The following is a 13,265-nucleotide window of genomic DNA, read 5'->3' as shown; positions in this document are numbered from 1 at the left end:
GCAATCATTAGAACCTTCAAAAAGGGACTGAAGAAAATTGGATAAGAGAAACTTATAACTGATTTTACTGTGACCCTGCAATGTATTTTACCTACATTTATGTGATACTTACTGATCATTATTAAAGTTACTTAAATAACCTCTGCAATTTCTCTTTAACTTTTCGATCTTTGTGTTGCTGTCCAGGTTGCAAGTGTCAGCCCATGGCATCATGGGCAATTTGGACAACAATCCAAACAGTTTCAGAGCGAGCTAGCTGAGTACAGACAACAGAATAAGGAATTACAGGAGAAGCTTGTAGTGACCGAGGCCACTGTAAAGGCCCAGGACAACCAGTTGCAGCAGTACAAAGACCTACTCAGTATGTACCACGTTTAGCCTGTAAAGATTCTGAACAAAGTCCTCGTTATGTGTATATTTATCTTCCACTGATCTTTTTGTTAAGTTGAGTATTTACAAACTGGCCTAAAGAAACATATGCAACCCAGTGGTTTCTCAGAAGGAATTGAAGGAATAGGTCAAGAGGAACAAAGAAGTAAATTTTCCTGTTTCATCTCACTGCAGCAGTTGTAAATCTTTGGGCCTAATGAAGGAATGCATTCATTTTCAATGCTTGTTCAGTTTTCCTTTTTCTACTGATTGCTGTCAACTTCCTTGATGAAGTGTCCGATCTGGTGTTGACTATCCATTTTCCTCCACAGATGCTGCCTGAGATGCTTAGTTCCTTCAGCAGTTTGCTTTTCTGCTCCGAGACAAAACATTTTTACTTTGTATAACTTCTCTGACTACTTTTCTTCTCAGAATCTGCACCAAGTTTAGAATCACTGACAAACATCATGAAATTGTTGTTTTCCACAGCAGTACAGTGTAAAGCATAATCATAGGACCATAAAGATAGGAGCAGGGTTAGGCCATTTGGCCCTTCAAGTCTGCTCTGCTATTTCATCATGGCTGATCCAATTTTCCTGTCAGTCCCAGTTTCCTGCCTTCTCCCCATATCCCTTCATGCCCTGACCAATCAAGAATCTGTCAACCTTTGCTTTAAATATACATGAAGACTTGGACTCCACAGTTGCCTGTGGCAACAAACTCCACAGATTCACCACACTCTGGCTAAATAAATTCCTTCTCATCTCTGTTCTAAAAGGACACCCCTCTAATCTGACCCTCTATTCTGAGCCTGTGTCCTCTGTCTGGTTCTAGATTCTTCCACCAGAGGAAACATCACAAAACCACATTACATACTTGCTTTTATCTTCCAGTCCTTTTGAAATGAATGCTAACATTGCATTTACCTTCCTCACCACAGACTCACCTACAAATTAACCTTTAGGGAATCCGGCACAAGGACTCCCAAGTCCCTTTGTGCCTCAGTTTATTGTATTTTCTCTCCATTTAGAAAATAGTCTACGATTCTATTTCTTCTACAAAAGTGCATGGCTGTACACTCCCTGCCACTGTGTTCCATCTGCCTCTTCTTTGCCCATTCTCCTAGTCTGTCTTAAGTCCTTCTCTAGATCTTTACTTCCTCAAAACCACCTGCCCCTCCACCTATCTTCATATCATTGGCAAACTTTGCAACAAAGTCATCAATTCCATCGTCCAAGTCATCGACATATAACATAAAAAGAACGGTCCCAAAACAGACCCCAGTGGACACCACTAGTCACCGACAGCCAATGACAAAAGGCTCTCTTTATTCCTATTTTTTGTCTCCTGGCAATCAGCCACTGCTATATCCATGCTAGAATCTTTCCTGTAATACCATGGGCTCCTAACTTGTTAAGTAGCCTCATATGTGGTAGCTTGCCAAAGGCCTTCTGAAAATCCAAGTACACGCCAACAGATTCTCCTTTGTCTATCCTACATGTTATTTCTTCAAAGAATTCCAACGGATTTGTTGGGCAAGATTTTCTCTCAAGGAAACAATGCTCACTATGGCCTTTTTTATCATGAGCCTCCAAGTACCCTGAGACCACATCCTTAATAATCAACTCCAACTTCCCAACCACTGAGGTCAGAGAAAATGGCCTATAGTTTCCTTTCCTCTGCATCTCTTCCTTCTTGAAGAGTGGAGTGACATTTGCAGTTTTCCAGTCCTCTGGAACCATTCCAGAATCTAGTGATTCTTGAAAGATCATTACCAATGCCTCCACAATCTCTTCAGCTACCTCATTCAGAACCCTGGGATGTACACCATCTAGTCCAGGGTAACATCTACCTTCAGACCTTTCAGTTTCCCAAGAACCTTCTCTTTAGTAATGCCAACTTCACACACTTCTGACCCCTGACCCCTGACAAACTGGAATTACAATAGCAATTACTGTAAGTTACTAACCCAAACAAATTGAGCAAAAGAGGAATTACAAGACAGTGTTCAAAGACAGTTCGGCAATCTGATAGTGGAGGGGAAGAAGCTGTTGCTAAAATATTGAGTGTGCGTCTTCAGGCTCCTGTACCTCCTCTCTGATGGTAGTAATAGGAAAAGGGCATGTCTTGAATATGAGGGTCCATAATGATGGGTGCTGCCTCTTGAAGATGTTGGGGAGGGTTGTGCCCATGATGGAGCTAGCTGAATCTACAGCTCTCTGCAGCCTCCTGTGCTTCTCTGCATTAGAACCTCCTTACCAACCTGTGATGTAACCAGTCAGAATGTTCTCCACCATACATCTGTTGACATTCACAATAGTCTTTGGTGGCAGACCAAATCTTCTTAAAGTCCTGTTGAAATAGAGCTACTGGCATTCTGCCTTCATGATCATATCAATGTGTGGGCCCAAAATATATCCTCCATGATGTTGATGTCCAGGAACTTGAAGCTGCTCTCCCTTTCCACCACTGAGCCCTCAATGAGGACTGGTGTGTGTTCTCCCGACTTGCCCTTCCTGAAGTCCGCAATCAATTCTTCAGCCTCACTGATATTTAGTGTGAGGTTGTTGCAACACTACTCAAACAGCTGACGTATCTCACTCTTACATCTGTCCTTGTTGCCATCTGAGTTGAACTCTTACACAACCCTCTGGTTATCCAGGATGCCACTTCCTTCTCATGCAGTGCTAACATTCAATACTACCAAAGCTGATGAATCTTAGTTTCTTCCTTTCATATGGTTAGTTCATCTGTCCATTTGTGAGCATGTTATGGGTCACATCCAAAAATTATGGTTCTTCTGGGTTGTATCCCAAATTCCTCACCTCAGCACTTTTGAGGCCAAGCCAATAAATTTTCCTTCATCATGTTATCTCCTCAACAGGAACTAAACTAACAACATCCCCTTAGCATCCGACACGCTCATTCTAAAACATCCATTCTTGATTGTAAAAAAAAAGGTGATTTATCAAAAAGCACGAGCAACCAAAGATTTAAAATGTCTTTGAAATCACAAAAGCCAAGGTGGGAAACATAGCATTCTGTTTCATATTCAGTGACTAATGTTTGGTGTTGGGACTGCTTTTCATGTTATATGTCACTGATCTGGATGAATGAATTGATGGCTTTGGGACCAAGTTTGTGGACAATATGAAAGATAGGTGGAGGAAGCAAGAAGACTGCAGAAGGACTTAGACAGATTGGAAAAATGGGCAAAGAAGTGGCAGATGGAATACAGTGTAGGGAAGTGTATGGTCATGCACTTTGGCAGAAGGAGTAAAAAGTGTAGGCTATTTTCTAAACAGGCTGAAAATTCAAAAAAAATGAGAGATTCAAAGGGACTTGGGAGTCCTTGTGCGGGGTTGCGTAAAGGTTAACTTGTAGGTTAGTTTGGTGGCGAGGAAGGCAAATGCAACATGAGCATTAATTTTGAGAGGATTAGAATATTAAAGCGAAGATGTAATGCTGAGGCTTTAGAAGGCATTGTTGAGGCCTCACTTGGAGTGTTGTGAGCAGTTTTGGGCTTCTTATCAAAGAAAGGATGTGCTGACCTTGGAGAGGGTTCAGAGGAGGTCCACAAGAATGATTCCAGTAATGAAAGGGTTATCGTATGAGGAGCATTTGATGGTTCTGGGCCTATACCCGATAGAATTTAGAAGAATGGGGTGGGAGGGGGAATCTCATTGAAACCTATTGAATGTTTGGAGGCCTAGATAATGTAGATGTAGGGAGGATGTTTCCTATAGTGAGTGAGGCTAGGACCAGAGGGCACAGTCTCAGAATAGAGGAACATCCATTTAGAACAGAGTTGAGGAGGAATTTCTTTAGCCAGAGAGTGGTAAATCTATGGAGTTTGTTGCTACATACAGCTATAGAGGGCAGGTCACTGGGGTGTATTTAAGGCAGATGTTGATAGGTTCTTAATTAGTTAGGGCATGGATGGTTATGGGGAGCAGACAGGAGAATGGGGCTGAGAGAGAAAATGGATCAGCCACGATGAAATGATGGAGCAAAATCTTTGGGCCGAATTGCTTAGTTCTGCTCCTATCTCTTATAGTCTAATCAGCATGTATTTATAAGGATAAGTGCACATGACTTTTATCATTTTGAGAAATAGCATAGATATTTATATGGAATCTCAGCGCACATTTGATAGTGACACATAGGAACCTCTTACAGTAAATGAGACACGTTAATGAAGTATCCAAATGAAAAGGAAGGCGGCTGTGGAAGTAGATGGCAAAGTATGTGTTTAGTTGATCCCATGAGTAATATTGGTAGCATATATTAAATGGATTATTCTGCATTTCTTGCAAATAACTGATAAAAAAACTGGGATCTGAAGTTCACTGAAGAATAAATAATATTTGTTATTCCATACTCTAGTTTATTTGAAATTTAGTGTACTGCACCAATGTGAAAACCTACAGTAACATTCAGCTTTGGTGCTCGGGGGAAATGACATGTTCTAAATTTGACTCTGACTGAGTGTGTTTCATTCTTCCCTCTGACCGTAATGTCTGTACATTCCCCAGCTGAATCATCAGTGGAGCAGGACAATAAACAGGTGCAAGTGGACTTGCAAGACCTTGGTTACGAAACTTGTGGAAGAAGTGAAAATGAAGCTGAAAGAGAAGAAGCCAGTAGCCCAGGTAAAGACAGGAGCACCTACGTGAAGCAGACTATATCTTACGTGAGTGAATGTGGTATTATACTCAGAAGTTCCAAAGTGAGACACCATTACAAAGACAGACCTGGAATCTTAGTAGGCCATCCTCCCTAACTATCTCCTGTATATTATGGTACCTAGAAGAGTGAAACTAGACTGTACAATTACCAAACCTATATTGTGCTTCTTCCTTGGACAGGGAGAACAAAGCACTACAGGTTATTTCAGATGCAGATAGTCTCAGTAGAACATATTTACAGTTTGTGCTCCAATACTCTTGAAATTAGTATTAATATGCTGCTAACTGGATTTATTTCACTATCAGGGCTCCTCCTCTTTTTCCATTCTGTCTATGTCTTCTAAAGTTAAGCTCACTTTGCAAGCATGTATCATAGAAAATAGAACAGTATGGTATAGTTGTGCCAAACTAATGAAGCTAATAATTAGATGCCGAAGTAATCTAATCCCATATTGCTGAGTTCTCTGCATATTCACATGCCTATCCAATGCCCCTTTCATACTCGGATCCATTACCAACGCTGGCCGAGCATTCCAAGCACCCACTCCGGTTCTTGCCCCACACATCTCCTTCGAACTTATCATGTTTATTATGGCTATTAGATTGCTGCTATTTACTTATCTTTATACCTTTGTTATATTTTATTAAAAGTATGGGCATTCACATAAAGAACATGCAGTTCTATTTTTAAATGCTTTCCCCTATTCAAAGATCAAAGTGAATTTATTATCAAGGTACATATATGTCACCATATACAACCCTGACATTTGTTTTCTAGCGGACAAACTCAGTAAATACAAGAAACGTAATAGAATCAATGACGGACTGCACCCAACAGGGCAGAAAGACACCAAAAGACAATATACTGTGCAAATACAAAAGAAATAATAAATAAATAAATAAATAAATAGATAGATAGATAGATAATAGATACTGATAACAGAGATGAAGAGTCCTTGAAATTGAGTCCATAGATTGGGAGAACAGTTCAGTGACGGGGCAAGTGCAGTTGAGTGAAGTTATGCCCTATGGTTCAAGAGTCTGATGGCTGAGAAGTGATAACTCCTCCTGAACCTGGTGGTGTGAGTCCTTTGCTCCTGTACCACCTTCTTGATGGCAGCAGTGAAAAGAGAGCATGACCTGGGTGGTAGGGATCCCTGAAGATGGATGCTACTTCCCTGCAACAGCACTCTGTGTAGGGGTGCTCATGCTAGTGTAGATGTGCTCAATAGCGGGGAGGGATTTACCTGTGATGGACTGGGCCGTATCCACTACATTTTGTAGGATTTTTCATTCAAGGGCGTTGGTGTTTCCACACCAAGCAGTGATGCAGCCAGTCATTATACTCTCCACCACACACCTATAGAAGATTGTCATGGTTTTAGATGTCATGCTGAATCTTCACAAACTTCTAAGAAAGTAAAGGGACAGCAGTGCTTTCTTTGTTATTGCACTAATGTGTTGGGCCCAGGACAGTTCCGCTGAAATGATAACACCAAGGAATTTAAGGTTGCTGACCCTCTCCACCTCTGATGCCCTGATAAGGACTGGCTCATGGACTTCCAGCTTCCTCCTCCTGGAATCAATAATCAACTCCTTGGTCTTGCTGCTATTAGGTGAGAGGTGGTTGTTGTGGCACCACTCAGCCAGATTTTCAACCTCCCTCCTATATGCTGATTCATTACCTATGACAGTGATGTCATCAGCAAACAAGTACGCCATTGGAGCTGTGCTTAGCTACGTAATCATAAGCTTAAAGCAAGTAGAGTAGGGGGCTAAGCACACAGCCTTGTGGTGCTGATGGAGGTTATGGAGGAGATTTTGTTGCCAACCCAAACTGGGGTCAGCAAGTGAGAAAATCGAGGATCCACTTGCACAAGGAGGTATTGAGGCCAAGGTCTTGAAGCTTACTGATTTGTTTTGAGGAGGTGATAGTATTGAATGCCAAACTGTAGTCAATAAAGAGCATCCTGATGTATGCATCTTTGCTGTCCAGATGTTCCAGGGTTGAGTGAAAGGCTAGTGAAATAGCATCTGCTGTGTAACTGCTGTGCTGGTAGGCAAAATGGTGCAAATCCAAGTCACTCCTCAGGCAGGAGTTGATACGTTTCATCACCAGCCTTTCAAAACATTCAGCACAGTGGATATAAGTGTCACTGAATGATAGCTTTGAAGCAGGTTATCACGTTCTTCTTAGACGCTAGTATAATTGAGGCCTGCTTGAAGCAGGTGGGTACCTCAGACTGCCGAAGTGAGAGGTTAAAAATATCGAAAAACACTCCATCCAGTTGGTTAACGCAGGTCTTTAGTACTGAGCCGGGTATCCCACCTTGGCTGGAAGTTTTCCATGGGTTCACCCTCCTGAAGGATGCTCTCATGTTGGTGTCAGAGACTGAGTCACAGGGTCATTAGGGGCTGTGGGAGTTCGTGAAGGTTCCTCCATGTTTTGATGGCCAGAGTGAGCATAGAAGGCATTGAACTCATCTGGAAGTGAAGCCCTGTTATCACCTATGTCACTTAGTTTCTCTCTGTAAGAGGTGATAGCAATCAAACCCTTCCATAGCTGTTGAGCATCCTTCATTGATTCAAGGTTAGTCCAGAATTGCCACTTCACCCGTGAGGAGGCTTTCGGAGAACATACCTGGACCTCTAGTATCTTTCTTGGTCACCAGACCTGAATTCCTCTGATCTGGCCATCAGCAGATTGTGAATCTCATGGTTCATCATGACATTAGTTACAAGCATATTAGTATTTATGCATTCTATTCTTTTCTAGCACACTCTGGTTATTGGTTCCCATTTTGCTGCCTGCACTATTGCCTTGGCTTTCCTGTTTAGTTTCCTACATTTTATTGACCCATGCCAATTTGTATATTGTTCAGGTAATGCCTTTAAATGATTATCCTCATCACTAACTCTAACTTCTGATCGCTTTTTAATTTGGACCCTAGCCACTCATACTTCTTCAGCAGAACCTTCTTTTTAGTCTAGCTAGAGTTTTATAAAGCTGCAACATTACCTCAACTTTTAACTCAATTCCCTGTCTAAGAAAGGCAAGCAGACAATTTACCTTCTTTGCCAGCATATCACCCTGCATAGCTATCAAAGACCTTGAACATTACCCCAAGATCCCTCTAGCCATTGTGCCTTGCCATTATAGTGTATTGTCCCTTTACATTTGATCTGAGAAGTGTGTGGGGAATGATGAGATTGCTTTGAGAGCTGGGATAGATTCCATATCAATTGGCCTCAAATGTAAGGGAATACAAATATTACTTGGACAAGCAAGTTAAGGTTATAGCGAGTTAAATGTCTGTGAAAAGAGAAATAGAATTGACAGGATGAATTTTTACAGGGAGATGAGGAGAGTGGAGTAGTGTAGAAAGGTCTTGAATTCAGAGATCTTGCACTATCTAACAGCAGCGCTTCAGCAGAAATGGGAAATAAATGTTTTAAGTTGTAATATCTAACCTTGGGTCATTCCACGACATCATCCCTACCACAATCAATCCTTTGTGACATGATCTTGCTCCTCTCATATCAGAAGACAAACAACAGGGAAAATTTCAGTTGTGGCATATTCAAAAAGTTGCAAAATTTGGTATTTTAATTATTAATATTGTAAACTTTGCTAAAAAATTTTAGTCCTGAGGAGTACAAATGGCCATACTCTGCATTGAATACAACACTCTGCTGTGGTTTTGGAATGCAATCTGCAGAGAACATTCTGAGTAATTTTCAATGCATAATCCAATTGACTAATAAATAGATGCTTTCTTTTTATGAATATGATGCTTCATGAAGGTAAGAAATGCTCTTGTTACATTCTTTTGAGTAATTGATTTTTTTAAGCCAGCTTGATTGGATAGAGCTTCTTGATATCCTCAGTATCTCTTAGAGGCCACTGAGGTGTGGATGAGGGAGAATTCGCCTAGGTTCCCAATACACGCAGGAGACAAATGTTCTGATAACCAGGGCAGGATTTTCATTTTGTTTCGTTGTCATCCATTGGCAAAATAGACAGCCTGCCAAAGGCAGCAGAAAAGAAGATTGGGAAGAGAGCAAGACACAGTTAGGAGAGAGCCCACGTTGAGGAGTGCAGTGAATGGGGAAACTGAAAACTTTCTTAAAGGACTGAAAAAGGAACATAATACTTTTCTGCTGTGGACACACACTTGTTGCTATTTCTAGATTCAGGATACTTAAATCATGCAAATATCCTGCTTCAGAGAGATTGGATACTTTATTAACAAGTTTAAATCAGTCTAATCATGCATTTTGAATTCTGAATTAAATTTAACTGAAACAACCCAACGAGACATGTTCTGAAGTTCATCCACCAGTTTAATCAATGGCCATTGAGCATTTTCAAAGATCTCTTCTTGGAGCCTTTTGGCACCGGTCTTTTTGCCAGCCAGCCTATGAATTCAGATAGCATTTAGCCAACAAGTTTCCTCTATATTTCCATTCTTTCCACCGGAAGTGTTGGGCTTACCTCATTATATAAACAGAAGTGACCACATTAAGGATTGTAAGTCAAAGAACTGTGAATGCCTTGCCCAATTATAATGCCATCTGAGGCCTGTCAAAAGAAAATACAACTATCATTTTGAAGACTACTGTGATTTGTTAATTTCAAAATGTTAAACCAATAGATAAATGATCCACATTCTTTTTGTGAATGGCTGAATACTGGCTCATTTAATGCTGCTCTTTCTCACTTGTTTATGACAAATAGACTCCTATTTCTTCCAACAACCACAATATAAACTTGTTGAATTTAGTGAAAGTGTAAGGAAAACTCTATTTTTGTTGCATCACCCCTGTAAGTACCTTCTAAAAATGAACACAAGACGACTCACAACGACAATGAAGGTCCATTGTCAGACCATTTTTTTTCTTTACACAATTTTGTATTAAATGATAAACTATAACAATTTTTGAGATACCAACACTGGTGTATTTTTGGCACGTACATCAAATAATTTGCACAGTCTATTTTGATAAAACTGGAGAAGTCAGTGGTTTTCACAACATGCAGTATGTGGCAGCACAAGGTTAAGCTTGTGGTGATGCAACCTGCTTTTACATGAATTAGAGTTCAGTGGCTGACAAATTGAGAAAGGGCAAAATTAAACTTGGGTGTGCTGTGTATTATGTTCAGACAATGCCACAGCTATCCAGGCACACACACAACCCAAGGTTTCATGGGTAAGATAATAAGGGATAACCAAGAGCTGAATTATTAACTCCCAGCAGTTCGAGGAAGAGTAAATTAAACTAGAGACAAATTGTATCTAATCACAAAGAGAAATTATCTGTATGCAAGAAAGAAATTAATTTAATTTGTTTTTTTTTACCAAATGCAGAATATGGTGAAGTTGATTTACAAGAACACTTATACCCATCCTCCATGAAGAAAATGACCCAGCAACACTTTACCCAAGGGAAACCATGCTTCTCAGCCTCCCATCCTGGCTTTTCACTTCCACTTTCAATCAAGTCTTGCCTGAGGAGGGAGCTTACTTTTGAAAATGATGGGAAACCTGATGAAATTGCCACCCTCCATCAACATATCAATGACCTCAAAGCACAACTGATTAAATCCGACAAGGTCATCCGCAGCCTGCAGACTCGGATCCGCTCCTTCTCGATGACTAGTGATTATGCCTCCAGCCTGGAGAAAGCGCAGACCCAAGGTGATGTATTTGAAGCATTGCAGCTCGATGAGCTGGAAGATGATGAAGATACTTGGCAGTCTGATGGAGGTGACCAGCACCCACCAATGACACAGTCCAACATGGAAATCAAGAAGCTCATTCACAGGGTTACCACTCTAGAATCACAGCTAAAGCATGCAAAAATGGAAAGTACATCAGATAAAATTGCTTCCTGGTCAGGGTAAATATTATCAAAACATTCTTTTATTGACTACTATTGCTTTTACTTTCATCTTACAATGTTGCTCCTCACTTGAAAGCAGTTACATATGTTGAATATAATTCTTTCGACATAAGCAGCTGTCCTGTATCTGGTCAAAGAGGCCATTATTGATGCTGTTTTGACCAGTGGGCTTCAGTATTGAGCTTCATCTTGCCTTGTCTATAGAGATCAACACTTCGGTCAACGGGTTTTAGATGGTACTATCTGAGTGTGAACCTAACTGAGTACTCCTTAACATTGAATATTAAGTCAGCTGTAGAAATCTAGCAATATAAATTAACAAATGTTAACCTTGGTTAATCTAATAGAATGAATATTTAACTATTTAAAATTGGAATTTGCATTGTTTGTATCCCACTGTTTTATTTCCATTATGATCAAACCAAATGGATGGAAAGTTCATGACCATCTATCTATCTATCTATCTCTCTCTCTGTCTCTATATCTATATATATGTCCATGTGTGTGGACACACACACACACACACACACACACACACACACACACACACACACACACACACACACACACACACACACACACACACACACACACACACACACACACACACACACACACACTTTGTCATTTTTTTAATGGGTTCTTTTGGGTTTCTTGTTTTGTGGCTGCCTGTAAGGAGATGAATCGCAAGGTTGTATATTGTATACATACTTTGATAATAAATGTACTTTGAACCACTCATTCCACTTGCATATGGATTTCATTCTCATTCGGTTGTCACTGTGTTGTATTCTGAATTCCATGCAAGAGTGATTTCACTACAGAAAAGCCGGAGAGACCTTTACTTAAATGCATTATCCCAAACTGGATACCTTTTCCTTACATTCCATTCCACGTATTAAGAACTTGTCTCATCATAAGTATAATTTGAGACAATGATGCCATCTTTGGAAGTCTCCATTCACTTTCACATTGAAGAATAAAAGGAATTATTTGCCTCATCATTACAGAATTTTAGACACCTTCGAAGTCATTTTACAGTCAACAAGATTCTAGTAATTACATTGAACTGAATAATCAGTTATTCATTTCTGTTGACATTGTTTGAGAGAGAAAGGTCATTCAGAATACTGGAAGAAATCCCAACCAAGCCTTGAATTTTGTAACATAGGATCTTTGATGCCTTTCAGACCAGAAATTTAGTTTTAAGATACATTTGAAGGTTGTGGCCCTCAACAATACAGTACTTTCTTGGTATTGCACTAAACATTAGCATAGATTTGAAATGAATTGATTCCACAACTTTTGGACATCATCATGTCTGTACGTTACTTTCTACCCGATCTTTTACCCTGCCTCTTTCTCATATTCACTTCTGCTTTGCACTCCAGGAAATACAACTGTTTGATCCAGATCCAAGCTCGAGAGCTCTCCCACCTCCGTCAGAAGATGCGTGAGGGCAGAGGTGTCTGCCATATTCTGAAACAACACCTAGGCGATACCACCAAGTCCTTTGAGGAGTTGCTAAGAGCAAATGATATTGATTACTATATGGGACAGAGCTTCCGAGATCAGTTAGCACAAGGAAGCCAATTGGCAGAGAGGATCACTCATAAGCTGGCTGGTAGTAAGTTTTTCTATTTTCCTTGAACTGGCATTTTTTAATTGCATCATTATATGATGTACTGTGACATATTTGTCGTGTCCAATTTGGACAGAAAACTGCTATGAGCTCTTCACTCAAATCCCAAGCAATTCCAATGGCTAAACAATTAAACAGATTGCATGGTCATGTCATTTAGCAATGAGACTCAATCTCCTATCCACATTCAGACTGACATTAACTAATCTCAACCAAGGTAGTAACAAAGCAATCATGAAGAAGAAGAGATTCTGTGAGATTGCATTCTTCAGATCTCATGGCAGTTCAAGGTATTTCAGAGCGAGCAGTATAAAATCTGCTGAGTAGACTCTAGCAGAATCTCATCCATCAAAACAAACAACCAAGTAATGTATTTTGGTTAATGTTTAAAGGATACCTGTTGGTAAAGGTATTAGGAGGAACTCTTAGCTCTTTTTGAGATTTTTCATGTCCATTTGAATAGGAACTTGGTGTATCAGTCTCATTCAAAATATGGCAGGTCCATTATCGCAGACTTCCTTCAGTTTTGGGCTGAAGTGTGGGTGAAGAATATACAATGGATTATATACAGCCTGCTAACCCAGAGGCAGGTGCCTTCACTAGGTTTCTTTTTCGGATAGATGATAAATCCTTGTTATTTAATTTGTGATAGATAACAGTGT

At 40.2% G+C, this 13,265-nt stretch overlaps 1 protein-coding gene across 14 annotated transcripts in view; it reads left to right on the top strand.

Moving 5' to 3' along the window:
* pde4dip (phosphodiesterase 4D interacting protein) overlaps positions 1-13,265 on the top strand; it is a 422,313-nt gene that overhangs the window by 330,931 nt on the left and 78,117 nt on the right. For 13 of the 14 annotated variants that reach the window (XM_073063246.1, XM_073063248.1, XM_073063241.1 and 10 more), the window contains 4 exons: positions 187-361; positions 4,905-5,021; positions 10,427-10,958; positions 12,353-12,588. In XM_073063246.1, the coding sequence (XP_072919347.1) occupies positions 187-361; positions 4,905-5,021; positions 10,427-10,958; positions 12,353-12,588 (1,060 nt within the window). The remainder of the gene's footprint in view (positions 1-186; positions 362-4,904; positions 5,022-10,426; positions 10,959-12,352; positions 12,589-13,265) is intronic. The other variant, XM_073063237.1, reaches the window with a different exon arrangement.

Source organism: Hemitrygon akajei, chromosome 12, assembly GCF_048418815.1.
Source record: "Hemitrygon akajei chromosome 12, sHemAka1.3, whole genome shotgun sequence".
NCBI classification, from domain to species: Eukaryota; Metazoa; Chordata; class Chondrichthyes; order Myliobatiformes; family Dasyatidae; genus Hemitrygon; species Hemitrygon akajei.
The sequence above is the reverse complement of the archived record's forward strand: the minus strand, read 5'-3'. Positions and strand labels throughout refer to the sequence as shown.